This window comes from Vicugna pacos, chromosome 14 (assembly GCF_048564905.1).
Source record: "Vicugna pacos chromosome 14, VicPac4, whole genome shotgun sequence".
In the NCBI taxonomy this organism is placed as follows: Eukaryota; Metazoa; Chordata; class Mammalia; order Artiodactyla; family Camelidae; genus Vicugna; species Vicugna pacos.
In genome coordinates this window covers 15549187-15576011 of record NC_133000.1, presented here as the reverse complement: position 1 = coordinate 15576011, position 26825 = coordinate 15549187, and the positions used below count along the sequence as shown (strand labels likewise).

The following is a 26825-nucleotide window of genomic DNA, read 5'->3' as shown; positions in this document are numbered from 1 at the left end:
TGTTTCCTCCCTGATCTTTATTATGTCTTTCCTTCTGCTAACTTTAAGTTTTGTTTGTTCTTCTTTTTCTGGTTCTTTTAGGTGGTAGTTTAGGTTATTTATTTGAGATTGTTCTTGTTTTTTGAGGAAGGCCTGTATTGCTATGCACTTGCCTCTTAGGACTCCTTTTGCCGCATTTTGCTATATGGTTGTGTTTTCATTGTCATTTGTCTCAAGGAATTTTTAAATTTCTTCTTTGATTTCATCATCGACCCATTTGATTTTTAGTAGCATGTTGTTTAGTCTCCGTACAGTCTTTTTCTTTTTTTTTTTTTTTCCATTTTTCTTTCTGTAGTTGATTTCTAGTGAACTCCTTGAATTTGAACAGTACTTCTTGGGTTGGCTTTTTTTTTTTTCTTTTTTTCTTTTTTCTTTTTCTGTAAAGGAGCAGGTAGCAAATATTTTAGGCTTTGTGGCCATATGGACTCTGTTGCAACTATTTAACTGTGGTGTAGGAGCATAAAAATAGCCATAGATAAATTATAAACATTGGGTATAACTGTCTTCCAAAAAAGCTTTATTTCTAAAAACAGGCAGGAGGCCAGATTTAGCCCACAAACCTTAGTTTGCTGACCTCTGCAATGCTGCATACCCTATGCCTGGCAAATACAAGGGACTCAGTAAATAATAATAATTCATATATATTAAATGCTTTCTATGTTCTGTGTGCTATTCCAAACAACTTTCCATGCATTAGTTTACTTAATCCTTAAAATAACCCTCTGAGGTAGATATTACTGTCATCATTTTAAAAATGAGGAAACTGAAGCACAGAGAAGTTAAATAACATGCCTAAAATCATACAACTAGTTAGTGAAAGATTTGGGGTTTGAACCTAGGCATTGTGACTCCAAAGCATAGGCTTTGAATCATTAAATTATATCAGTTCTAGTATGTTAAATCCCAGGAGTATAATGTTGATTCAGTATTAGGAAACATATTAATGTAATTTACTGTATAATAGATTAAATGAAAAAACTATATATAATCTTTTTGGTGCTAAGAAAAATCATTTTCTTAAATTCAGTTGTCCCTGACAACTTTTCATCAACAAGAAATATAACCTTGTAAAGGGTTTCTACTAGAAATCTATATTAAATGTCATAGTGAAATATTAGAAGTACTTTCATTAAAAGATAGGAACATAACGTTGGGGGGAAGGTATAGCTCAGTGGTAGAGCACATACTTAGAATACATGAGGTCCTGGGTTCAAATCTCAGTACCTCCATTAAAAAAGAAATTAAAAAAAAAAAAGATAGGAACGTAACATTGGTCCAAGTCTTAGCCAATGCATTAACAAACAAGAAAAGTTACTAACCTCTAAATAATGGGGAGGGGAGTGAGGTGGTATTATCACTGTTACTATTTTAGTTGATATGATTTTCTACTTAGAAAATACAGACAGGCAATAGAAAATGATTTGAGTCAAAAAGAGATTTCAGTAAACCAACTGGCTATGAGATAAACTTAGAAGATTCATTAGCTCTCTTATACACCAGCATAACCAGCTATGAAAACAATAAGAAAAAATCAAAGCCTAAATTGTAAAATACTTGAATTTTTAAACTATGCAGCTTTATCTGAAGAAAACTACAAGAAGAGCTGAATGAATAGTATATTCCTGAATATGAGAACTTAATACTATAAAATTGGCAGTTCTCACTAAATTAGTCAATAATGTAAGTATAATCCTAGTTAGAAATCCAACAGGATTTTTAAAATGGAAGTAGACAAACTTATGTTTCAAGTTTTGAAAAGGAAAAATGCACAAGAATAGCCAAGTAAATTACAAAAAGAAGCATAACAAAGGGGAACTTAGACATCAAAGATTAAAATATACTGTAAAATTACAGTTTTTAAAATAATAAGAATTTGTAGTAGGAATGAGCATGCTGATCAAAGGAACAGAACAAGGAATTCAGAGGAGCTCCATGGAAACAGAAGAATTCATTATATGATAAACAAGTGAGTAATGGAAGAGCTAGCCTATAAATGGTGTGGGACAACTGACTACCCAGTTGAGGTAAAAATAATTAGGTACCCACTTTGTGGCACTCACAAAACTAAGTTCTAGTTGGAATAAATGTAAGTAAAAAACGGCAAAAATTCTAGAAATGAATTTTGGTTTTAAATGTCAGGGTGATGAAAGTTTTAATGTGTCATTAAACTTAGATGTCATTTAAAAAGGTAGGCAATAAATGGGGATAAAATATTTGACATATTTGACATGACAAAGTTAATATTCAAAGTATACAAACTATGCCTACAAATCAGTATTAAAAAGATAACCTGGTAGAAAAGGAGAAAGAATGTAAGTAGAAAATTTATAGAAGTAGAAATATAACCTATAAAATTTGGAAGAGATACTCAACCACACCAGTAATATGAGAAATTCAAATTAAAGTATCAAGGAGATAAGATTTTTTTAAATTTTCTTAATTGTCAAAAATTGGAAAACCTTAGTAAGTATCAAATTGGAAAGTAGGCACTCAAAAACTATTGAACAGAGTATAAATAGCTTCATCTTTTTAGGGTAAAAATTTAGCTGTATCTGTCAGTTTTGGTGTCTGAAGTCATTGGTGCTTTTAAATAGAGCAATTTCAGTGTAGTATTGGGTTGGAAGCTGTGTTGCAGCAGGTTAAAGAAGTGTGAATTGTAGGCTAGTGATTCTCAACCTTTATATAACCATATTTGCCAACTGGGACAATTTTAGTATACTTTATTTTCTGAGTTTCTATTATAAAAGTAATTTTCTTTTTTCCAATACAAAATTATAATTTTGAATATAATGATTTTCAAGTCTCGTATGTCTGGATATTTTGATCTTCCCTTTTACTATTAGAACCTAATATTTTAGGAAAGTTGGTGATAAATTTCAGGAGAGATGTCAGCTTAAGCTGAATATAGAGTAAAGAAAAGAAAGATTTTTAAAAAATAAGATCGGGGAAGATGAGCATATTTAGGCAATAATTTTTAACTCAGGAATAATTATAGACTTATAAACAAAGAATCTGGTTATCTCAGAAAGGATAACATTAAAATATTGGGTTCTATAGACAAATCTTTCTTTTTTAACATTTTTTATTGATTTATAATCATTTTACAATGTTATAGACAAATCTTTCTTCTCATGGAAAATACAGAAATGTTTCTTGATTTCCTTATATCTTTTGATAAAATTCTCTATTTGGGAGAAATTAATGAAGGCAACATGTTAAATATGGTGAAGTTATAGGAAAACAGTAGCTTTTACAGAGGAATTCAAACCTTTTGGTTGTGAACCTAGATGCTAAGATGTTTCTTTATCCAGAAAATACTCAGAAACTGCTGTTTTAGTCTTGAATCCAAAGTCACTCTGATAGACATAACTAAGAATCTGAAATTTTGAAAAAGTAAACAATCTAAATATATCAGCTAGTACTTTACAAAAGGACAGTAAAATATTTGTGGATGAAAATAGAATTGTCCTGGATGCAATTACCTTGTGCTCTAAAGGTAACCCAAGTGCTCTGAAAATAGCACCAAACAGAGCTGTAAAATAGGATTTAAGATGGTACAGTTGTCACTCAGCATCCACAGAGGATTGGTTCCAGGACCCCCGCAGTTGCTCAAGTTCTTTATATAAAATGGCATAGTACGATAGAGTTGTATATCCATGGGTTCCACACCTACATATGGAAGGCCAACTGTACTTAAAAAAAAAAAATCTATTGGTCTTATTTATGTGCACATTGTCTGTCCTTTAATAGATTGGGGTTGATTTCTTGGAAACATTTCCTGCTCTCTGTTTCTGTAATTTCCTGAATGGAAGTATCTTTGTGATGTCTTTTTCATCTAGATTGCCTTTGAAATCTATTTTAACCAGATTTTCATGTTGGTATTAAGGTGTGATTTCTTAGTGGGGGTGCTGGAGCTGTATCTCCTGACTGCTTATTAAATTAAGCTATATTTAGTATATCTGACTAAGGAGAGTGATTGGCAGTGGTTCTCAAACTTCCAACCCCTGTTTTAAACCTCTGTTCACTTAGGTAGGGTAAAGACTGAGGCCCACCCATCCTGCTCACTTCCACCTTTTCAGTGAACAAGGAATTGGAGAAGAGAAAGATAAATAAGTTGTAATAAGTTCGTTGCTAACAATCTATATAAATTTCGATTTGCCTTATAAGAAAATGAGTATATATATTTGCTTTTATTAGATTAAGCCATATGAAATTGTTATTTTAAAGTTTTTGACCTTAAGTGGCAGTTTCATATGTTTCAGCCTGTTATATTATGCCCTATAAACCCTGCTCTCTATATAAAAATGTGTTATTGCACTTACCAGGAAAATAAATTTTAAGGTATTTAATATAACTTCATAAACAGCACATTGCCTATGAAGTGTCACCATATGAGCCAAATTGGATGGTTTATGAATATACGTACTTTAGAAACAAGGGTAAAGTGATAAGCCAAAGATACTGTTAATGTATATATACATCATTGTACACTATAGGGTTAATCAGTCAGCCATCTCCAAAAACTAAATTAAATATGAGAATGATAAAGTTTAACATGTAGTAATTTGTAAATAAAAGCTATTACATTTAAAACCATGACCAATTGAAGACACCGTAAAAACCAGAACTTTTTTAAAAATCATGCTTTTTAAAAATCATGCTTTTAAAGCATTGCCATTTGTGTTCTACTTGTGATACATTCATTTACCTTTCTACTGCCCATTAGGTACTTTAAAAATTAAGAGTAGTGAATTTGGTTCCCTGTCAAAATGGAGTAAAAAGCACTACATTTTCTCTTCTGTTTGAAACAACTAAAAAAAAAAAAACTAGGAAAAAAATATGAAATATGAAACAGTGGCACTCAAGATGTTAGGCATCACTCAATGGAAGAGGGAGAATAAGGCCATCCTAAAAATGGCCCTGCTTATTGGCTGGAGAAAGTTTTCAGGGCACAGCACAGTGAGGGAGATCCCAAGTAGGTCCCAGCTGACTCCCTGACTTGAGAGGAACTAACAATCCAAAGACAACAGAGTGTGCAGGTCTGAGTACCAGAGAAGACAGTGCTAAACAAAAAGGACCTCAATGACCTGGAAAAGGTCCCCCTTGAGTATGCAGCAGAGTACTGACAAGTACATACATGTAAGGAGCCTGTCCAGAGCTAGAGAAAGAGCCACTGAAAAGCATTATATAAAACAGTATTCAGGCTCACGCAGGACTCGAAATAGTGCCTGTTCCCACTAACCAGACTAGAAAGCCTAATAATTCCCAGGGTATTTGGTAGAGTATTCTGGAGGGTCTTGGCCCAGTTGTGGCGAAAAAGCAACCCTAGATTAAATGCAGCTGTTTCTGCCTAACGCAAGAGCAGGAACATAAGTATTCTTGCCTAAAGCAAGACCCAAAAGGATCAAACTGTTTCCAAGTCACTTAGCCACATCTCACAGCAAAGCTCAAGAATACTTACAGGAATACAAAAAATATCCAGCGGCCAACAACGTTAAATTTACAATGTCTGACATTCAGTCAAAACTACTATGCTTTTAAAGAGGAGGGAGAATACAAACCATAATCAGGAGAAAAAAATCAGTCTCTTGAAACTGGCCCAAAAGTGATACTGATGATGAATCAGTAGTCAAGAACATTAAACGTTATGACTGTATTCAGTATGTTGGAGAAGCTAGAAGAAAGACTGAACATGTTAAGTAGAAGTATCTTCTAGATTAAAATTATAGTGTCAAAGAAAAGACGCATTGGATGAGATTAATGGCACATTAGATGTTGCCAAAGAAAAGATTAGTGGACTTGAAGAGACAGCAATAGAAACTATCAAAAATGAAACACACAGAGAAAAGAGAATTGTTTTAAAAGGGGAACTGAAAAAATATTTGAAGAAATAATGGCCAGAATTTTTCTGAATTTGATGAAAACTATAAGAAACACAATAAGCACAAGAAAGATGAACAAAATGTCTCCAAGGATCATTATAATCAAATCACTTAAAACAAAAGTGTTAAAGAGGAAAAAAATATTAAAAGCAGCCAACATTAATACAGAACAAAGATAAAGACAATAGCAGATTTCTCATCAGAAGCAATGTAGGCTAGAAGATAATGGAGCAGTGGTTATTTGGGATCCCTTGAGATTATGTATGAATTTTAGAATGAATTTTTCTATTTCTGCAAAAAATGCCATTGATATTTTGATAGGGATTGCATTGACTCTGTAGAGTGCTTTGGGCAGTATGGACATCTTAACAATATTAACAATATTAAATCTTCCAGTGCATGAACACAGGATGTCTTTTTATTTATTTGTTTCTCCTTTAATTTCTTTTAGGAATATTTTGTGGTTTTCAGTATACAAATCTTTGATCTCCTTGGCTAGATTTATTCCTAAGTATTTTATTCTTTTTAATGCTATCGTAAGTGGAACAGATATCAGATTTTTCAGTTAGTGTATAGAAATGTAACAGATTTTAGTGTGTTGTTTTGGTATCATGCATTTTTACTGAATTTACTACTTCTAGTAGTTTTCTTTTTTAATCTTAAGGGTTTTCTATCTGTAAGATCCTGTCATCTTTGAACAAAGACAGTTTTTCTTATTTCTTCCCAATTTGTATGCCTTTTATTTCTTTTTCACGCCTAATTTCTCTGCCTAGGACTGCAAGTGCTATGTTCAATACTATGAATAAATGTGAGAGTGGGAATCCTAGCCTGATTCCTGATTAGAGGAAAAGCTTTCAGTCTTTCACCACTGAGTATGATGTTAGCTGTGGACTTTTCGTATGTGGCCTTTATTATGTTGAAGTAGTTTCTGTTCCTAGTTTGTTGGTTGTTTTTGTCATGAAAAGGTGTTGAATCTTTTCAGATGCTTTTTCTGCATCAATTAAGATGATCATGTATTCATTTTTAAAACTCTAAAAAGTGCTTTTATTGAAGTATTTGCAGTGAAGCACATACATAGTGTACAGCTCACTTTATAATACACTGGTAATTACAATATAACAGCCTCCCAGGTCAAGACATAGAACAGTACCAGCACCCCAAAAACTGCCTTCATGCCCCTGTTGGTCCCCATTCTTTCTTCCTCTCCAAAGGCAATAATTATCTTGTTTTTTAAAAATGTTATAGACTAGTTTTATTGGTTTTTAAACTTTCTGTAAATAAAAATGTAGTCTTCTGTGTCTTTTTTCACTCACATTGTATTTGTACAATTTGTGTTGTTTCCGGTATCACATGTTAATTACTTTTCATAGCTGTATAATAGTTCATTGGATAAATCAAATACAGTTTACCATTAACTGTTGAGGGACATTTAGGTTGTTTACAGTTTGGGGCTAGTAAAGAATAATGCTGCTGTATACCTTCATGTACTTATCTTTTGGTGCACATGTGCATGCATTTCTTTTTGGTATATACTAGGAAGTCTAATAGCTGGATCATAACTGGGTCATAGAATATATGTTCAATTTTTATAGATAATATCAAACTTGTTTCCAAAGTGATTTTATGAGTTTCATTTACATTCCACAAGATTGTGCCAGTTGCTCTGTAGCCTCACTAATAACTTGATATTATCAGTCTTTTCCATTTTTATCCTAGTATGTTGTGGTATTTCATTATGATTTTTAATTAGCTTTTTCCTAATAATGAATTTGAGAATCTTTTCATATGTTTATTGGTCTCTTTAATTTCCACTTTTGTGAAGATATTCATGTCTCTTCTCATTTTTGTTTTTTAAAAAATCAATTTGTAGGAGACCTGTATGTATGCTAAATACATATTCTTTTCCAGTTATATGTATTGTAAATATCTTTCAGTATGTGGCTTGCTTTTTCATCCTCTTAAAGGTATTTTTAAAAATAAATAGTACTTCTTAATTTTAATGAACTTCAATGTCATTCTTTTCCTTTATGATTTAAGAAACATAATTTATACCCTATTTTAAAAATCTCTGTCCCATGGTTATGAAGTGTTTTTTTTGTTATCTTTAGAAGCTTTTTTGTTTTACTTTTTACATTCAGATCTGTAATCTACCTGGCATTAATTTTTTAAAACATTGTTTAATTTGACATTAATTTGAATTTCTAATTAGAGATTTGCAAGAATAGTACAAAGGTATCCAGCTATTCTTCACCCAGACTCCCCAAATGTTAATTTTATATTATTACTGCATACTGATACAGATACAAATACTGATATATAGATATAAATAGTGATGTGTTGGAGCCATCTTGTACTTGTATACAGAAGTTGATTGTTAAAATTCAGGCATTTTCAGATCGATTTTTAAACCACGATGGCTTGAAATGGGCCATGGGGGAGTGTGTATTCCAATGGAAATTAGCAAATGCAACAAATCACTTCTCCCCTTTTTTGCACATACCAAAAACTACATTGAAAAACCAAGCAAAAATAGATACATAACTTAATAAAACGAGTGGGTATTTGTGGTCACAAGATAAGATGAGAACATAGGAACTAAATATTAACAAAATTTGAAGAAATTAATTGAAAGAAGCTGACTGTTCTCTGTGCAGCAATGAAAGGAATTTTTAGGCTTCTAAATGCAACATTTTAGTGCATGGCTGAAGCTTCTAATTTGCAAGCTGAAATAAAACCAGCTACTTTGCATATAGTGTTATATGTCCATACAAGAAAGCAATTCATAAGTGAAACTTTTGATATTACAACTTTGAAAAGGTTAAAATCAGAGGTAATACCTTAAGTGGACTGATAATATTAAAACATAGCACATGGCTTCAGATTCATTGTGTAATAGTACTACTGTTCTTGGAATTAACTGGAGATTCAGAAGAAATTTTTATTTCTGTTTGTAAAGCTTCCATTCCAGCTCTTGAAACCAAACTATGGTTGTATCTTCAGCATTACATTCTAAAGTTTTTATAATAATGGTGGTTTGCAGTTTTAGCTAAACATATTAAATAAAATATTATAAATAGAGTAACAATAACAGAAGAAAAATTCTCTGTGGTTGTTATTTTTTGATTTATTAATTTTAAAAGATGAATTACTTATAAACTTTCTCTAGTTAATCCTGAGTTAGCTTCCCTAAAATATTTCTTCTTAAACTAAATTATGTGACATGCCAGAGGAAAAATACATCGACTCTTTTCCATCTTCTAATTTCTTTATGTATTCCACAGAGTGAAATTATTTGATATGATTTAAATTACTCTGATTTTATTGGACCTTAAGAAATACAGCAATACAAATTAGTCTAGAATTTAGATTTGTCCCTTCATTTACATGTGTATATTAAAATATTTATGTATTATGTATATAATATACATAAATATTTATATAATATGTATGCATTATATAAATGTTTATATATGTTATGTTTAAGTGGCATGTATTTTTATGAGATAGTTAAATGATATAAAATGTTTCATAGTATAGTCTTAAGTATAAAAACTTGAAATAGATTCTTGAATTTTTTTTTAAATCTTAAAGCAGTATTTATATATTTAAACAGAAAATTGATTTTAGGTTAAATCAACTTGTGTGAGAGTTTTCTGCAAAGATTCAAGATTTTAAAATAAATAACATGAATTTAATGTCTTATAAAAGTTAAAAACTTTGACACTACTGAATTGTAGAATATTACAGTTTCCAAAAATGTTTCTTATTTTGCCTTTCAATATAGATTTGGTAAGATTTATGACTGAGCTCAGTTGTACTCATTTTGACATGTAATTTGCTGACAGTTTATTGGTTGATGTTATATATGGTAGATAATATTGTTTACATCGAATCCTTTAATTTTGATATAAGTGATGATACTGTGTCTACAGTTAAAGGTTTCTAAATGTATGTGCTTTTATCACTTAAATGATTTTGTTTATTGTAAAGTACTTAGAAAAAAATAAACTAGAATGACAGAAGACCTAAGTCAGAGTTTAATACTTGAAACTTGAAGGTTCTTATTCTAATCCTGAGCAAATTTTTTACAGTTTTGCTGTGTCTGAGGAATCAATGAAAAATCATACTTCTTGTGTAGTTCATGATAGGGTGATGAGGGGGACTTGGGTCTTCATAGACACCTGCTCAGCCCTAATTAAAAAATCAGTGGTAGAGTTGCCTCACTCAATTATTGCATTTTAGTACCTATTCCAGTGGTTAGCTTAAGTAGTGGTGGTTAAATTAAATAAATATTGTATTCAGATGGAAGTGGTAGAGAGACAGATAGACATGGAATTTAAATAGAAGCTGCTGATACATTGGCTTTAAAATATTTTGGTTTGTTATCTACGTTGACAGAGAGTTGATTAATAAGAAATTTTATTTCCTTAAATGATCTGTTGACAGAAAGAAGCTCTGTCCAACAGAGTATTACAAAATTTCTTTTAACAAGAGTATCTTTTTAGGTTAAAGAATGAGACAGATCTTGAATGCATCATATTTTAATATGTTTTTAAGAATGTACACACAAATGGCTATATATTTTTGTTTTTCAGAGTTGGAGAGTTAATCCGGTATATTAATGTCTTATTGATAATGGCAGAACATCCACCACTACTGGATACAACTCAGATTTTAAGTAGTGATATTTCTCTTCTGTCTGCCCCTATTGTAAGTGCAGATGGAACACAACAGGTAAGGAAACCGAAATATTTATTTTCTTTTGTCTAGTACATGTGTATTCTTTCAAAAGAATGCAAAATTTAGAACAGAATGAGGCATCGCAATAGTTGGTTCCTGTTAACTCATGTTTTAAATTCCAGTTCAAAATGTGGTTTTGGTTTCATAAGACTATGAAGTAATGAGACTATTTTTGAAGTCACTTCTAAAATGTATCTTTAATTATTAAATTTCTTGTGTGTATATTTAATTGCCACTAAAGTTGTTTTTGTTTTACTTTAGACAATATACTAGTCCCTGAGTGTTTTTTTTAACTAAGTTTAATCTTGTGCCTTAATGATTATTATAAATCCTTACTTCAGATCATTATGAAGTCATGACTTAACTGTGTGATTAAAATGACTGCCTGCATTATATTATAGTAAAACTTTATCTTCTTTTTTTTCCTACTCTCCTCACCAGACTTCCCCCTCCTCTCCAAAAGCAAACACACAATTCCTGGTGTGTTTTTCTCACAACCCAGGGCTTTATAAATATAGTTCTTTTATTTCATTGATACCTCATTCCTTCAGTAATCCTAAAGGGATGGGAATGATGGGCTTTCATAAGTACCTATTATGCACCAAGCATTGTGCTTAATTCTCACAACTACCCTATATGGTAAGGATTTTAATATTGCAAGTGAGGAAACAAAGACTAAGGACATAATAATAATGAGGAGAAGAAACAATTTGAGTTCTCACTATGTAAAAAATATGTGCTAAGAACTTTATGATCTTACTAAATTCTTTCAACAATCCTATCCCTACTGTAAATGAAACAAATGAGTTTCAGAAAGGCTCAAGATCACACAAAGCTTTTTTGCTCCTTTACTCATACTGCTTCCTTGGGAAACTGAGAAAAAAATAATCGTGTTTTGTTACTTTACAAACTTTGTATTTGAATAATTATTATTTGCTTACAAGATATAAGGGATTACTTTGATTTTGCTATTGAAAAATCAAAAATCAAGAGTGATTAGCTTGAGTTCTAAATTTTTCTGTTTTGAATGAAGATAGCTTTAAAAGTATACACTAGTTTTGATTTTCACATGTACTCTGATAGCTTTCAGCAGCAACTTCATTTCACTAAATTTGCTTTTTAAGGTCAAGTTTAAATCTGTTAAGATTTTTTTTTCTCTTAAAAGTAATAGATGTGGCAGATATTCATTTATTTTGGGGCCCTGGGAGTGTCTTCAGTTATCATTGTTGTCTCAGGGAGATCATTGGCTTCAAGTTGTTTATAATGTAATACATAAAAGAATCTATTAAGTTAATTACAATTCATTGACATAGTTGTCACAGTGTATAGTCTGTTCAAGGGAAGGCTAAAGCAAGACCACGATGCCCTCCCAAGATTTATTTCTCTCTTCTCCCCAAAAAGGAGATTCTGTTGGCCAAATTTTTCTTGAAATCTTGAGGACACCACGGCTAACATGTAGCAGTGGTGGTGTAGATGGATGTAGAGAGAGGACCTGAGATTAGAGGGGCACATGAGAGCAAGATTTGAAGGATCAGGTGGGGTCAGTAGGTCTAGAGGACAGGTTTTTATGTAAGTTTTGAAAAACAAGTTTCAGGAGGTGGAATAAAGCCTAAAATTCTAACCAGCAGAGTGCCTTGTAGTTTGTAATTCGATAGGGAGAGAGATACAGATGAGTGGAAAGAGCACAGGATTTGGATGATTTATATTTGATTTGGGTGACTTAAGAAAAATTATTTAACTTCTTTGTATGTTTGTTTCTCTATAAAATGAAGGTAATAGCTTTTTAGAGTAGCTTTAGCTATGAGGGTGAAATGAGCCTGAAGGAGCTCAGTAAATATTTGTTGAATTTGAATTGAAGTACTCAATAAATGTTTATAAGACTGAGGAGACTCTATAGATATGCCAGTCAGGACTTAAATCAAGAGATAGTTTTTTGGTCCACTGCTTACTATAACTAAGACATAATTATGGAGGATACATACTAAAATGTAAGTGTAAGAGAGTGGACCAATAGCTGTGGTAGAATGTAAGGAACTGAACGAAAGTAGATAACAATTAGAGGTGGTAAATAACAATAAGCAGGTAACAGTTGACAACAAGCATTTCTTTTTCTTGACTTGGGAACTTACAGGTATGCAAACTATGGCCAAGTTAGAGCTTGCCTGTGGTGATATGACACCACCTGGTTGGTGCCCAGAGTAAAGAGACAAGCTAAAGTCAGTTCCTGACGGAAGGAAGTGTCATGGACATGCATGATGTTAAAAATTCAGGCTAACTAGTTTGTCCCTTATCTTTACTCTCTTGGGAATATTATACTATTTCTTGGGAATGTATTATGAAATGATTTCTGTTCCACATCTTGATACCAAATTAATTTTCTTACGATTGGCCATCCAGATTATCTATCTCCTCACCAGTATTTTCTTATTTTTTATAGCAAACATAGTTTCTACTATGTCACATTATTATTATACATAGTGGGTCTTTTGGCTTATGAATTATACTAGAGAGACTCCCTCCTGACATCATTACTGTTAATGTTGCCTTTAGGGAAGCTATAATATACATTTATCATTCATTTTGACTGGCGGCATCTGAACCATTTTTTGTGTTTGAAGAATTTCATTCCTCTTTTTTCTATTAATAGACTTAATTTTTTAAATTAATTTTTTTATTGAAGTTCAGTCAATTACAATGTGTCAATTTCTGGTGTAAGCACAATGTCCTAGTCATGCATATACATACATGTATTCGTTTTCATAGTTTTTTTCATTAACGGTTATTACAAGATACTGAACATAGTTCCCTGTGCTATGCAGAAGAAACTTCTTTAAAATCTATCTTTATATAGAGTGGCTAACATTTGTAAATTTCAAACTCCCAAATTTATCCCTTCCCCCCTCCATTCCCCAGTAACCTGTAAGATTGTTTACTATGTCTGGAAGTCTGTTTCTGTTTTATAGATGAGTTCATAGTGTTTTTTTTTTTTAGATTCCACATACAAGTGATATCATATGGTATTTTTCTTTCTCTTTCTGGCTTACTTCACTTAGAATGATGATCTCTAGGTCCATCCATGTTGCTGCAAATGGCATTTTATTCTTTTATGGCTGAGTAGTATTCCATTGTATAAGTATACTACATCTTCTTAATCTAGTCATCAGTAATAGACTATTTTTTAAGTGTTTTAGGTTAATAGAAAAATTGAGTAGAGAGGTTCTCTCATAATATCTCTTCCACAGAGTTTCCTTATTATTAACTTCTTGTATTGGTGTTGGTACATTTGTTACAATTAATAAACCAATATTGATAACATTATTTTTGAGTTCCATAGTTTATAGAATTCATTCTTCATATTGTATAGTCCTTTGTGTTTTAACACATGTGTAATGTTGTATTTCACCATTAGAATATTACACAGAATAGTTTAACTGCTCTAAAACTCCCTGGTGCTCTATTATCCCTCCCTCATTCCCCAACCGCAAATCTTTGGCAATCATTGATATTTTTACTGTCCCTGTAATTTTTTTTTTTTTTAGAATATCATATAGTTTGATTCATACAGTATGTAGCCTTTCCATACCAACTTCTTTCACTTAGTACTATGGTCTAGAAATTTTCTTTTTTGGCTATTTCATTAGCTCATTTCTTTTTATTATTGTGTAATACATCATTGTATGAATGTACCAGTTTATTTATTCACCTATTGAAGTACTGCTTGAAGTACTGTTTCTAGCATTTTGGCAGTATAAATAAGTTGCTTTAAAAATTCATGTGTAGGTTTTTGGGTAGACATGAGTTTTCACTCAATTGGATAAATATCTAGGAACATCATTGCTGGATCATATGGTAAGACTATGTTTGACTTTGTAAGACACTACCAAACTGTTTTCCAAAGTGGCTGTACCACTTTGTATTCTCAAGCATGTTTGCTGTGAGATTGTATTCTTTATTGGTAGAGCGGGTTAAGCATTTACAAGTGCTTGTGCGGCCCTGTTAGAACTCCCAAATATGTGTCAGGGAATTTGAGCTTCAAGCACAAGTGAAATGCTCCCAGCTATATTCACTATTCCACCATCAAAAGAAAAGTTCAGATATTTTGGTTTCTTGTGTGGTTCAGCACTTTCCTGATTTAACTTTACCTTCTCTAATTTCTACTCATTTACCTTCCAAAAGTATTGAATGCATTTAAATTTTGGTTAAGGTCTTTCAAAACTCAGCACCTATCTAACTTCTTTATTAGAATCCTCTCCATTTCATTAATTTTTAAATTATTATTTTGAAGCTACTATTATTTAATCTTACTTGTACCTGAGGGGTTTTAATTTTGGCAGTGACTGAGTAATGACATGGAGAGGCTAAAGCCATTGAAGGCAAATTTTTATTACTTAAAAAGTTTCCTGAAAGAAGGGGCTATGCCGTACCATGCTGGGCCACATAGGAAACATCAAGTTTTGGATGGGAGACAGAAGCTGAAGCGAGAGGAAAGCCTAGGCCAAAGACGTTAATTGGTGTTTTCTCAGTAAAGGCACAGTGGGGTAGAGTAAATAGCTCAGGATTGGCTATTTAATAATAGTTGTGGCAGAAAAGAAATAACAAGTGTTGACAAGGATGTGGAGAGTAGGGAAACCTTGCAGACTGTTGATAGGAATGTAGATTAGTGCAGGCACTATGGAAAACAGTATGGAGGTTCCTCAAAAAATTAAAAATAGAATTACCATATAATCCAGCAATTCTGCTTCTTGGTATTTATCTGAAGGACATGAAATCACAATCTTGAAAAGGTATCCATACCCCCGTGTTCATTGCAGCATTATTTATAATGGCGAGGACACGGAAACAGCCTGTGTATCCATCAGTAGATGAAAGGATAAAGAGTTGTGGGGTGGACACACACACACACACACACACACACACACAAGAATATTATTCAGTCATTAAAAAAAAGAAGAAAGTCTTACCATTTGCCATAACATGAATGTAGGGCATTATGCTAAGTGAAATAAGTCAGACAGAGAAAGACACATACTATATGGTGTCACTTACATATGGAATATTTTTTAAAAATATATTTATAAAAATATAGATACAGAGAACAGATTGCTGGTTGTGAGAGAAGAGGGTGGAGGGGAGTGGGCAAAATGGGTGAAGATGGCCAAAAGGTGCAGACTTTCAGTTATAAGTCCTGGGAATGTAATGTACAACATGGTGACCATAATTGACAACAGTGTATTGTGTGTTTGAAAGTTGCTGAGAGAATAGATCTTAATTAATTTTTTTTGGATTTTTTGGCAGTGTTATTAGGTTTATTTGTTTACTTATTTTTATGGGGGAGGTAATTATTTATTATTTCTTTTAATGGAGGTACTGGGGATTGAACCAGGACCTTGTGCATGCTAAGCATGTGCTCTACCACTTGAGCTATACCCTCCCCTGAGAGTAGATCTTAAACGTTCTTTCTCATCAGAAGAAAAAATGTGTAACTGTGTGGTGGTAGATGTTAACTAAACTTACTGTGGTAGTTATTTTGTAATATATTCATGTATCAAATAATTACATTGTATATTTAAAACTAATACAATATTATGCCAGTTATATATCAATTTTTTAAAAAATTCTGGCAGACTTTGGGCTCCACAGACAGTCTTTAGTTGCCTGTTACTTGGTCCTGGGATGATTTAGGACAGAGGAAGTAATTGTCTTGGTGTGTAAGAGTTCAATAAGGGGGTTAGTTGGAGCCATAGATTTGTAATTGGTTGGTTTGCCTACGAGAGGTGTGCTCCTGGCTGAGCTCTGCTATCTCTAAGAATTGGTTGGCACTGGGAGACTAGGGCCAGCTCAGCTGCAAATGGCAGAGCATCAAGAACACAGAAAATATAGTTAATATAATTGGCCCTGTGATGAACAGATGTGAAATAGACAAAAACAGAATCTAAGAAAACACCGAACATACCCTCAGCTTACTATTTATGAAATCTGTTTTAAATTGTAAGCTGTAACATACACATATAGAAAAATACATAAATACGTAATACAGCATATGATTATAAAGCATAAATCTTATAACTGCCAGCCAGACTGAGATAGAATACTGCCAACACCCTAGAAATTCCGTTTGTTCCTTCTGCATCACAATACCCTCTCTAGTTGGAGCTTATCACTATCCTTATTTTTATGAGAGTTACTAACTTTTTTTAAAAAGTTTTATTTATGTACACAGTAATAATTTAATTTGCCTATTCTTGATCTTTACGTGAATTAACCTTTCCTGTGAATATACTTTTGTGTCTTGCTGGTTTTGTCCAACATTGCTTTTAAGATACATACTTACTGTTGTATGTTGCTGAAATTTGTTCTTTTCATTGCTGTATAGGATTCCATGTATGAATATACTGCAGTATTTCCATTTATCTCTTTTATTCTTGATGGACATCTGGTTGGTTTCTAGTTTGATGCTGTTTTTTCTTTTAGACTTGTCAAAACTCTTGGTATGTATTTGGAATATAAGCCTTTTGTTAGCCACCAATGTGGTGACTCTTATCCTTATAACCACACTCTTCAGTGTTTTCTCTTGATGAACATTTCTTAATTTTAATGTGGTCAGATTTATCGGTTCTTTCCATCTAGAGTTAGTGTGTGGTTTTTAAAGATTCTTTCCTGCACTGAGGCAATGAAGATATTTGCTACATTATCTTCTAAAAAGTATAGTTTTGCTTTGAACATTTAATTTTAAAATCCACTGGAATTGATTTTTGTGAATTGTGTAAAGCATGGGTTCAATTTGATTATTTTTCCATATGTATATCCAGTTATCTCAACACCATTTATTGAAATGACTGCCATTTCCTATTGCTCTATGGTGATATTTATGTCACAAATTAAATAATCATATATTTGTGGAATTGTTCTGGATTGTAAATTCTATTCCACTGGTCTGTTTGATTATCCCTATGCCAATAATACATCAAGACTTTAAATGAAATCTTGATATCTGGTAGGGCAAACATCCCACTTTGTTATGCTTTGAGAGTCTTGATATTCTTGGCCCTTGCATTTACATATAAATTTTAGAATTAGCTTATTGAACCTCCTGAGATTTGGATTTGGATTACTTTGAATCTGTAAATCAACTTAGGAAAGAATTGAGATCTTTATTGAATCTTTCAATCCTTGAAGTGAAGTTGGTATTATCTATGCTATTATAAATTGGGGTGTGTGTGTGTGTGTATGAAATTTCATGTTCTGTTGTTGGTAAATAGAAATAGTTTATTCTTGTATATTGCTTTAATAGCTAGCAACTTTGGAGGGTAATATTCTCTTATATTTTTACTTATAACAATTTGTAGATTCTTTTGAGTTTTCTATGTATAAAATCATCTGCAAATAATGATTGGATTTTTTTCTTCCTTTATAATCATATACTACTTTTTTTTTTCATTGCTATGCTGAGATATTCAGTGTAATGCTGAGTAGAGGTGGTAATAGTGGTAGGCATCCTCATTCAGTTCTGAAAGAGAATATTTTTAGCATTTTTGTCATTAAGCATGATGTTTATTATAAATTTTTATAGGTATCCTTAATAAGATTAAAGAAGTTCCATTCTATTTCTTGTCTCTTAGGAATTTTTTTTCCTTAAGTGGGTGTTGAATATTTTTAGTTTCTTTTTCTGCATCTCTTGAGATGATCATATATTTCTCGTTTAAATTTTGATGTGATAATTTGCATCAATTCTGTAATGTTTAACTGATATTATAGCCCTGGGATAAACCTAACTTCATTGTGATATGTTGTCTTTTTTATATAATGCTGGATTGGGGTATGCTAATATTTTCTCTAGGATTTTATGTTTAGTTAGTCTGTGTGCATGAGTGAGATTGACCTATAATTTGATTTTTTCCTTAATCTGTTTTTGGTATCAAAGATATTCTAGTCTCATAAAATGAATTAGGGACTATACCCTTTTTTCCTTATTCCCTGGGTGATTTGTTTAAGCTTATAATTATTTCTTTTTTGAATATTTGATATAACTTACTAAATGAAGCCTTCTTCACTTAGGCCTAGGGTTTTCTTTGACTTAAGTATAGAAACGATGAAGTAAATCAAACTCATGCTGTTAATACTTTCGTGTTAAATTTGAAAGTAAATGTTGCTATTTCTGAGATAATCTGTATGTATTTGCTATTTAAACACTATTAAAATGTTGAAGAAGATTTGAGTTTTATTGTACTTGTAAGTTTAGTAAGAACTACTGAAGTACTTTTTATGATTGTGATCAGGCATTTGAAGCATTTAAAAGAAAATAAATACATTAATCAATCTTATTAATACAGATTAAAATCTTTAAAGAAAGCAAAGCTGGAGAAAGAAAATATTGTAGTTAAAGATGAAAAAAAAGAAAACTTGAATTAAGGTCATATTAATGATGCACAATTTGAGAAATATTAGGGGGGTAAAATTGACCAGAATTAGTGGAGCAATTGGTCATAGAATCAGACAGAAGATAAAAATTTTCCCAGGCTTTTTGAATACTTAGGTGATTGGCAGTGTTATTCACTAAGATAAATCTGAGCAGTCAGGATTGGCAAGGTTATTTCTTGGTAACAAGCAGCCTATAAATCTGAATAGTTTACCGAAAGGTTTATTGTTTATACAACATGTCCTTCAAAGGTCATCGGTAGTTATGCTCCACGTAATTTTCAGTTGAGACCAAACCTCTATGTAGAATGTTGCTGGTATCATGGCAGAGATCATGGTGAACTACATGCTGACTTCCATCCATGTTTCACTGACTAATGTTTCACATGGCCAAGTCTGTCATTAATTGGGTGGGGAAGGATAATCTTACCTTAGGGAGAGGCAGCAAATATTTGGGAAAATAATACAGGTTTTTTCCAATAAGGAAAAGAGAAATAGCAGCAAGTTTGGTGTTTGAGTATGAGAGAATCAGTTGAATTTAAGGTGTTTTGAGGATGTATAAGTAGAAATAATAAAAATAATAGCAGCTACCATTTGAGCCCTTGCTATGTGTCAGATACTAAGTCAAGTCCTTTACATGCATTATTTTGTTTAATCTTCCTAACAGTCCTAAGAAGTGCTTTAATACAGTTGACCCTTGAACAATATGGGTTTGCTGAACAACATGCACTGCATGGGTTGCTTACACGTGAATTTTTTTCACTAGTAAATACTACAGTACTACATGATCCACAGTTGGTTGAATCCAAGGGCTCAGAGGAATCAAGGATACAAAGGGTTACTATGAGTTATGTGTACATTTTTGACTGTGCATAAGGTTGACTCCCCTAACCCCTGTATTGTTCAAGGGTCAACTGTGTTCCCATTTTATAGAAACTAAGAATTAGAAAGGTGTTAAATTACTTGTTACTAAGTTATTAACATAGCTTCTGAAAGGCAAAACTAGGATTCAAAACCAGGTTTATAAAGCCACTAGTCATATGTCATGGTCTTAATTACTGTAAATACAAGCAAATTAACAGATGAGAGGTTGTGAGAAAGATCTGAGATACAGAAGTCATCAGTGTATTAGAGGTAGTGAAGACATAGAAATTCATGAGATAATTTGTACTGATGGAATTTTGATGTGGAGGAAAAATGTTAGTAATTTCTGATAGAGCACCCTGGTGAGTAGGTTTATGATGTCAAAATAAAATTAGGTTTATACTGTACCTTGACTTGGGCTTCTCGGAGCTTTTTAAAGCTCCCTATAGACATTTTATTCTCTGGCTTTTCCTTTCAAGGTTTTTGGTCAACTTCTTGTTTTCCCCAGTTGTTATCACCTTAGGCAACTGTGATTTTAGCCACCTGCCACTGATTGAGACATACTCCTTGGAGTGAAATCTGTTTGCCTTGAGAGAGTTCTTAGACCTGTCAAATGCAAGCCCTGGAAGTGGGTGTTTCCAGGGAACTGCCAAATAAGTCACATAACGGTAATTCTCTGGAGATGGGACTTAAATGGAGCTCCAAACCCATTTTGGCCCCTCCAAGGGGCTGCAGGTCTGCTGGTTTTCGTTGCTGCTATGATTTTGAGGCTGTTGGTTTCAAGGCTACTCATGAAGTTGGGGAGAGAGAGAAGGAAATAGGACAAATTAAAATGGCACAGAGCTTACTGTCCATACCAGGATTCAGCTGTTTTCCTTGAATGAATTGTTGCAAACCTTTAGTTAATTTTTGGAGTTCTGAAAGAATTGCTTTTGGCAATTTTTGCCTTTATTCTCATTGCTTTTATGGAGGAGTGGATTTTTGAAGATTCATACTCTGCCATTCCTGGTGGCATCATCCAAAAATAGGGTTTTAATGAAATAAAACATGGAGAATGATCAGAGAACAGGTTTTTGTCTGCATAGACTATAACATTTTTCTAGTGTCATTTGGATTTTTTTAGTTAACATCTAAACTTACTTTGGAAACCAAAGTGTTTTTTACCAACATATACAAAATAATCAATTTCCACATTATATAAATACATGACTATATGTATAGAATAAAACTCGGTTCAAAGCCTGCTAAACAAATGATTGTAAAATTAGATATTTTTTTCATCTGACTCAGATTTTCGCTTCAGAGATTCAGAATAAATAAGCCACAGGTCACTGTTTTTACTTAGGGGCTTTGATCTTTTGTGTTGATATGTGATGAGCTCTCTTGCATCAGGCTCTTTGGTTACACTCTTGATTGAGAATTGTTTCAGAAATATTCGTGGACACTAGGGGCAAACCAAAAAGTAGAGCAAGTGGAAGTAAAGGTGCTGCTCTCTTTCTGTACCACCTAACACAAATTCTAAAATGTTAGTTTCTGAGATTAGCTTTAATGTACTGCTGCTTTGGATAAAAATTTATCTCCTTGGAAACTGTGTTTGGTTTAAATGTAAATAAGAAAAATTCTTTGCTAATAAACAAAAATCAGATATAAGCAACTTTAAAGAGTGATTATATTTTTAAGTTTGAAAAGTTATAAATTTATAAATATTTGACTTAAAAATTCTGATAGCTAAAATACCAAACTCCATGAACATTTAGTAAATTTTAGAGGTGAGATTACTGAGACTTTAAAATAATAGCTCACAGCTTTGTGGCAATAATTTTGTGTTCTAAAATTCTAATCTAGGTCCTCAATGATAAAAATTTCACAATTCGAATTATTCTGTTACTTAGAGCCTAAATTATTCTTTTAACTGCTCTGTATCTTTGCCTGGCAAATAATATAGCTATTTGCTAGATTCCTCATTCTTAGAGATTTTTGGAAAGACTGGAATTTAAACGTTAAGCCAGTCTTCTCTTTCCCACTAGAGTTTATTTCTCCTACATGTCTACACTATGCCACTTTTCTATGGTGTTTCATGAGAAAATTAAATATTTTTTTAAAATTCCAGCAGTAATTATTAATTTTTCCTTAGAGATACAGAAAGCCTTACACACTAGATACATATCTGGAAACCTGCTTTTATTATCACATTGTTTATAAGAACACCTTTTTAAAAGTTAATTTTATGATAAAGATTCAGGTATGCTGTTCTGAAAAAAATCAACTTCACATATTCAGGTACTATCTGTGTGCAAAATATTGTGCTGGTTCTTGTTCTAAGAGATAATAAAATGAGACTTATAAATTGGGTGTAAGTTTTAAGATGGTCTATTTAAACAAAAAAGCTTCCTAAAATATCAGTAAGAAAATAAACAAAAAGTTCCAGAGAATGTAAAAAACTAGAGTTTATTTTTATGTTTGGCACAGAACAGTAAAGTAGTAAGTATTCTTACGGAATGACTGAGACCAATATTATTTCATTTGTTCATTTTTAAAGCATGTTTCTTGTCCCATTTCCAAGAAAATAAAATTGACAAATTACTTTGTAATTTATGACAAATTATTTCATCTGAAAAGTCAATAGCAAAATGTTTCTATTGTAATTCAAGCTGTTATGACTAAATTATAAACTAAAATGTTAAATATTTTATAGATTTTAATGAAATATATGTAAGTATACACACGCATGTACACTGACTCTTAAATCTATTGTGAAAGACAAGATCACCAAACTCTAAAGGAAACAACATTTTAAAGAAATGAAACATAATGGTCATGGAATTATTCTGGTCTAAAAATAATTTATATTCTTTTAAATTAACTCCTAAATATGCTACAGTTATAGTAATTCCTAGTTCTCTAGTTAAGTGACTCCATGGTTAGTCAATTTCTGTGCCCCAGAATCCTGTAGAAATTGTTGACTTTTAAGAAATGTAATTTGGGCTAAAGTGAGAAGGAAATAAAGAATAACTTGTAAGCAGCACTAAGTAAATAGGGAAATGCATCCAACTGAAAATTATCCACAGAATACTGAAAATTCTTTAAAGTGAATCTGATTATAAACTTCTGCAGTAAAAAATATTAAATGAAAAGGAGGCTTCTTACAAAGATGATTTTCCCATTATCTTTTGTATGTTCTTACATTAGCTTAATACTAAGCAAGATTTTTTTTGTCAAAAATTATATAGATGTATGTAGAAATAGACGTTGAACTCTGCTTTTTCAACTATAACATTTCCCTTTCAATAATAAACTATGGTGATTGAATATTCAAAGTACTGTTATATATCTTCTTAGCACCAGTTAGACTGCTCAGAATTTAGATTGCTGAAATGCATTAGGGTGATTTTTCAAAAAAGAACATTTTAAAAATAGGACAAATATGCACACACATATAAACACATGACAGAAAATTATACAAGAAATTATAATCAGCGACTGACTCCAGAAAAAGAGTTTACATTTTACTGTACAACCTTTTGTACTTCTTAAATACTTTTTAATCTCATGAATTTATTACTTTTTCAATTTTAGAAAAGTTCTAACAGTTGAAAGAAGAGGAGAAAATGCAGTTCCAAGTATACATACACATTTATCATAGGAAAAAGACTCTGGACAGATACATACCCATTTGTTAACAGTGGTTCTTCTCAGGAAAGAGGGATTTGTTGGCAAGAGATGGAAATTTTGCTTTATCTGAACTGTTTAAAATTTTAAGAATGTCTTTATTTAAAACCAGCATACATCAGAAAAGTGCACAAATCAGTTCTCCACAGCCCAATTTTTTAAAAAAGGTGAACATACCCCCTGTAATCACCCTCAGGTCAAGACATAGAGCTTTACTAGCACCCCTAAGAGGCTTTACCTTCCCAAGAGGTATCTCCTCTCTCTCAAGCAGGATCCTCTTTTTTCTCCCCAAACCAAAGATTAGTTTTGTCTGTTTTTGAATTTTATGTAAATACAATTACACAATATGAGTTATTTCATCTCTAGTTTCTTTTGCTTGATATTATGTGTTTAAGAGTCATCCATGTTACCACCTGTAGCATAGTATTTGCTGCATTGTATTCCATTCTATAAATATACCTTAATTGCTTCAACTTATTATTGATGGAAACTTGGGTTTACAGGTTTTGATTATCACAGATAATTCTTCAAGAACATTCTTGTCCATGGCTTTTTGTACATGTACATGTATTTCTTTTGGGTATATTCCTAGTAGTGAAATGCATGGGTCATAGGGAATATATTTGTTCAAATAGTAACTGCTATTATTTTTAAAATTTTATCTCTACTTACAATTGAACTTTTCCTGTATTCCCTCAAACACCAAACTTTTACTACTATTTCTGTCTTCCTTATTGTAGAGGACTATTATTTTCCCCAAATGACTGCTGCCTCCTTCTGGGTAAGATTATTCTTTCCTACCCCACTGATGGCAAAAAAAGTCTTCAAAGAGGCTCTACCAGTTTATACTTCCACAAGCAGTATATTATTGGCAGTTGCTCTACAGGGAAAATCAACGTTTGGAATTGTCTCTTTCATTTTATCTGTTATTATGGTGGTTGTACATAGTTTTTGAATTTTAGAGGAAAGATCCGCATAGCTCCTGTGTGAACAAAAGTAAATACGCCTTCCTCTTGAGGAATATCTTATAAAATACCTATCATTTAATTAGTGAGCATCAATTCCAGTGTCTCATATGTGTCTGTAAACATTTTACCGACCACTTAATGGTCTGTATACCTATATAATATAGAAACTGTCATTTAAAAGCTAAAAAGCTAGTAAGCTTAACTGGCACTTTAATGAGTGCTTACTTTATAAAGAAAGAATTTCGTGTTAAGCTGCAAAGTTGACAGCAAAGTGCCTATATACAACAAAGTTCCCTATCTTCTTAGGATGATTAACAGGACTAATTAAAGGTTTGGGGGAAGAAAGAAGATTGGAACTATCTTTTGAAGGAGGGAAATGCAAATTAAAACCTCATTGAAGATATAAGTATTAAGAAATCTGAAATATAGTAAGGCTGTGGAGTAGTGGAATCCCTTATACACTGCTGGCACAACCATTTTGGGGAATGATCTGGCAATATTTAATAAAGCTGAAAAAGTACATACTTAAAAATCTAACATAATTTACATCAGGTGTTTATCCTATAGAAAGTCTTATACATGTGTACAAGGGTACATATGCATGACAGTTCATTGCCTTTTTTGTAATAATGGAAGAACTGGAAACTGTTAATATCCAGCAGTAGAGAAAGGAATGGAATTTGAGGGATTCATACAACAGAATGCTAAAATACTGTATACCAGTATTCCATTGTATGAGTCTGTACTAAGGATAAATCTTAAAAGTATGATATTAAATAAAACAGCAAATTAGAAAGGGACATATAATACATGCCACATGACAGAAACTGAAAAAGATAAGCCTCACACATCAATAGTACATACTGCTATTCGATGTCTAAAACATGGTTTAATATACTCCAAGTTCAGGGGGAGAAATGAGCTATAAACATATTTCTTTCTCAAAAGAGCATCTGATGTAACATTATAAATCTGGTTGATTTGGGGAAGTACTGGGTCTAATTCTCCCTACTTTTCTGTTTGTTTGAGATGAAAGACATAGGCTTACACATTACAGATAGGGTAGGTAATAAAGAGTTTTGAATGCTATATTTCAAGTTTTAGATTTAAGATAATTAGCAGTAGGTAATCAATAAATTCCAAAGTAGATCAATGAGATGATAAAAATAACCCTTGAGGAAATTTATTCTATTAAATTTAAGTGAGATGAAGTAGGGAGACAACAAAAAAAGGGTTGATTGGCTTATCTGTACACCCCATCAGGCATAAATAATGAGTATTTAGAGAATACCAACTGTGAAAATGGAAATAAAGGGGAAGTCCTTATAATTTTTTTTAGGAAAAATAATTGAACGAGTATGATGGAATTTCCAAACTGAGAGTACAGAAAAAATAATCTACATTTTTAGACATGGAAAAACTAAAGAAAGCTCACAGTTAACCAGCTTAGCTAAGGTTACAGAGAGAGTGGCACAGCTGACACAAGAATCTAGGTCTTCAGATCCCCAGTCTGAGTCACTTTGGATTAGGGAAGTTGAATATAAATTCACAGTTTGAAAACACGTGATTCTGGATAAATGGTGATTCAGTTGATACTAATAAAGCAATTTAGAAATGGTAGCACTTGGCTCATAGAAATGATTAGTAAATGCTTTTTCAACACTTCCCTTGCATTCATTAGGGCTGTTCACAAGACAGTAACTGAACCCATATGAGGAAATAAAAATCACTAGTGAAAGAAGCTAGATAGGTAAATTTAAAAGACAATATAAATACATGTTTTGTTTTTAATTCCTTTCCTCTCCTGTCTGAGTCAAATGACAATCGCAAAAGGCAATAATTACAAACTGTTACTGACTTATAAAGTATAAAGATGTAATTAGTATTATGTAATAGAACAAAGGAAGGGACAAGGAACTGAATTAATAGAGGAACAAAGTTTTTATATACAATTGATATTAAATTGGAATTAATCTAATCTAGATTGTTATAAATCAAGAAGTTGTAACTCTTAGGGCATCTACTAAGAAAATAACTCAAAAAAATGTAATAAAAGAAACTAGGATTTAAACGGAATAGTTGAAAATGTTTTAACACACAAAAAGGGCCGTAATGGAAGAACTGAATAAAAAAGACATAATTACATAAAGAACACAAACAGCAAAGTAGCAGATATAAATTATACCCTATCAGTAATTCCACTAAATGTAAATGAATTATACATGACAGTGAAAAGACAGAGATTGAC

General features: G+C 32.2%; 1 protein-coding gene across 3 annotated transcripts in view; it reads left to right on the top strand.

Moving 5' to 3' along the window:
• Positions 1 to 26825, top strand: part of FNDC3A (fibronectin type III domain containing 3A) — a 145749-nt gene that overhangs the window by 7629 nt on the left and 111295 nt on the right. For 2 of the 3 annotated variants that reach the window (XM_072976219.1, XM_031684554.2), the window contains exon 2: positions 10517 to 10655. In XM_072976219.1, the coding sequence (XP_072832320.1) occupies positions 10557 to 10655 (99 nt within the window). In that variant the 5' untranslated portion in view covers positions 10517 to 10556. Of the gene's footprint in view, positions 1 to 2020; positions 2126 to 10516; positions 10656 to 26825 lie in introns of those variants that run through there. The other variant, XM_072976221.1, reaches the window with a different exon arrangement.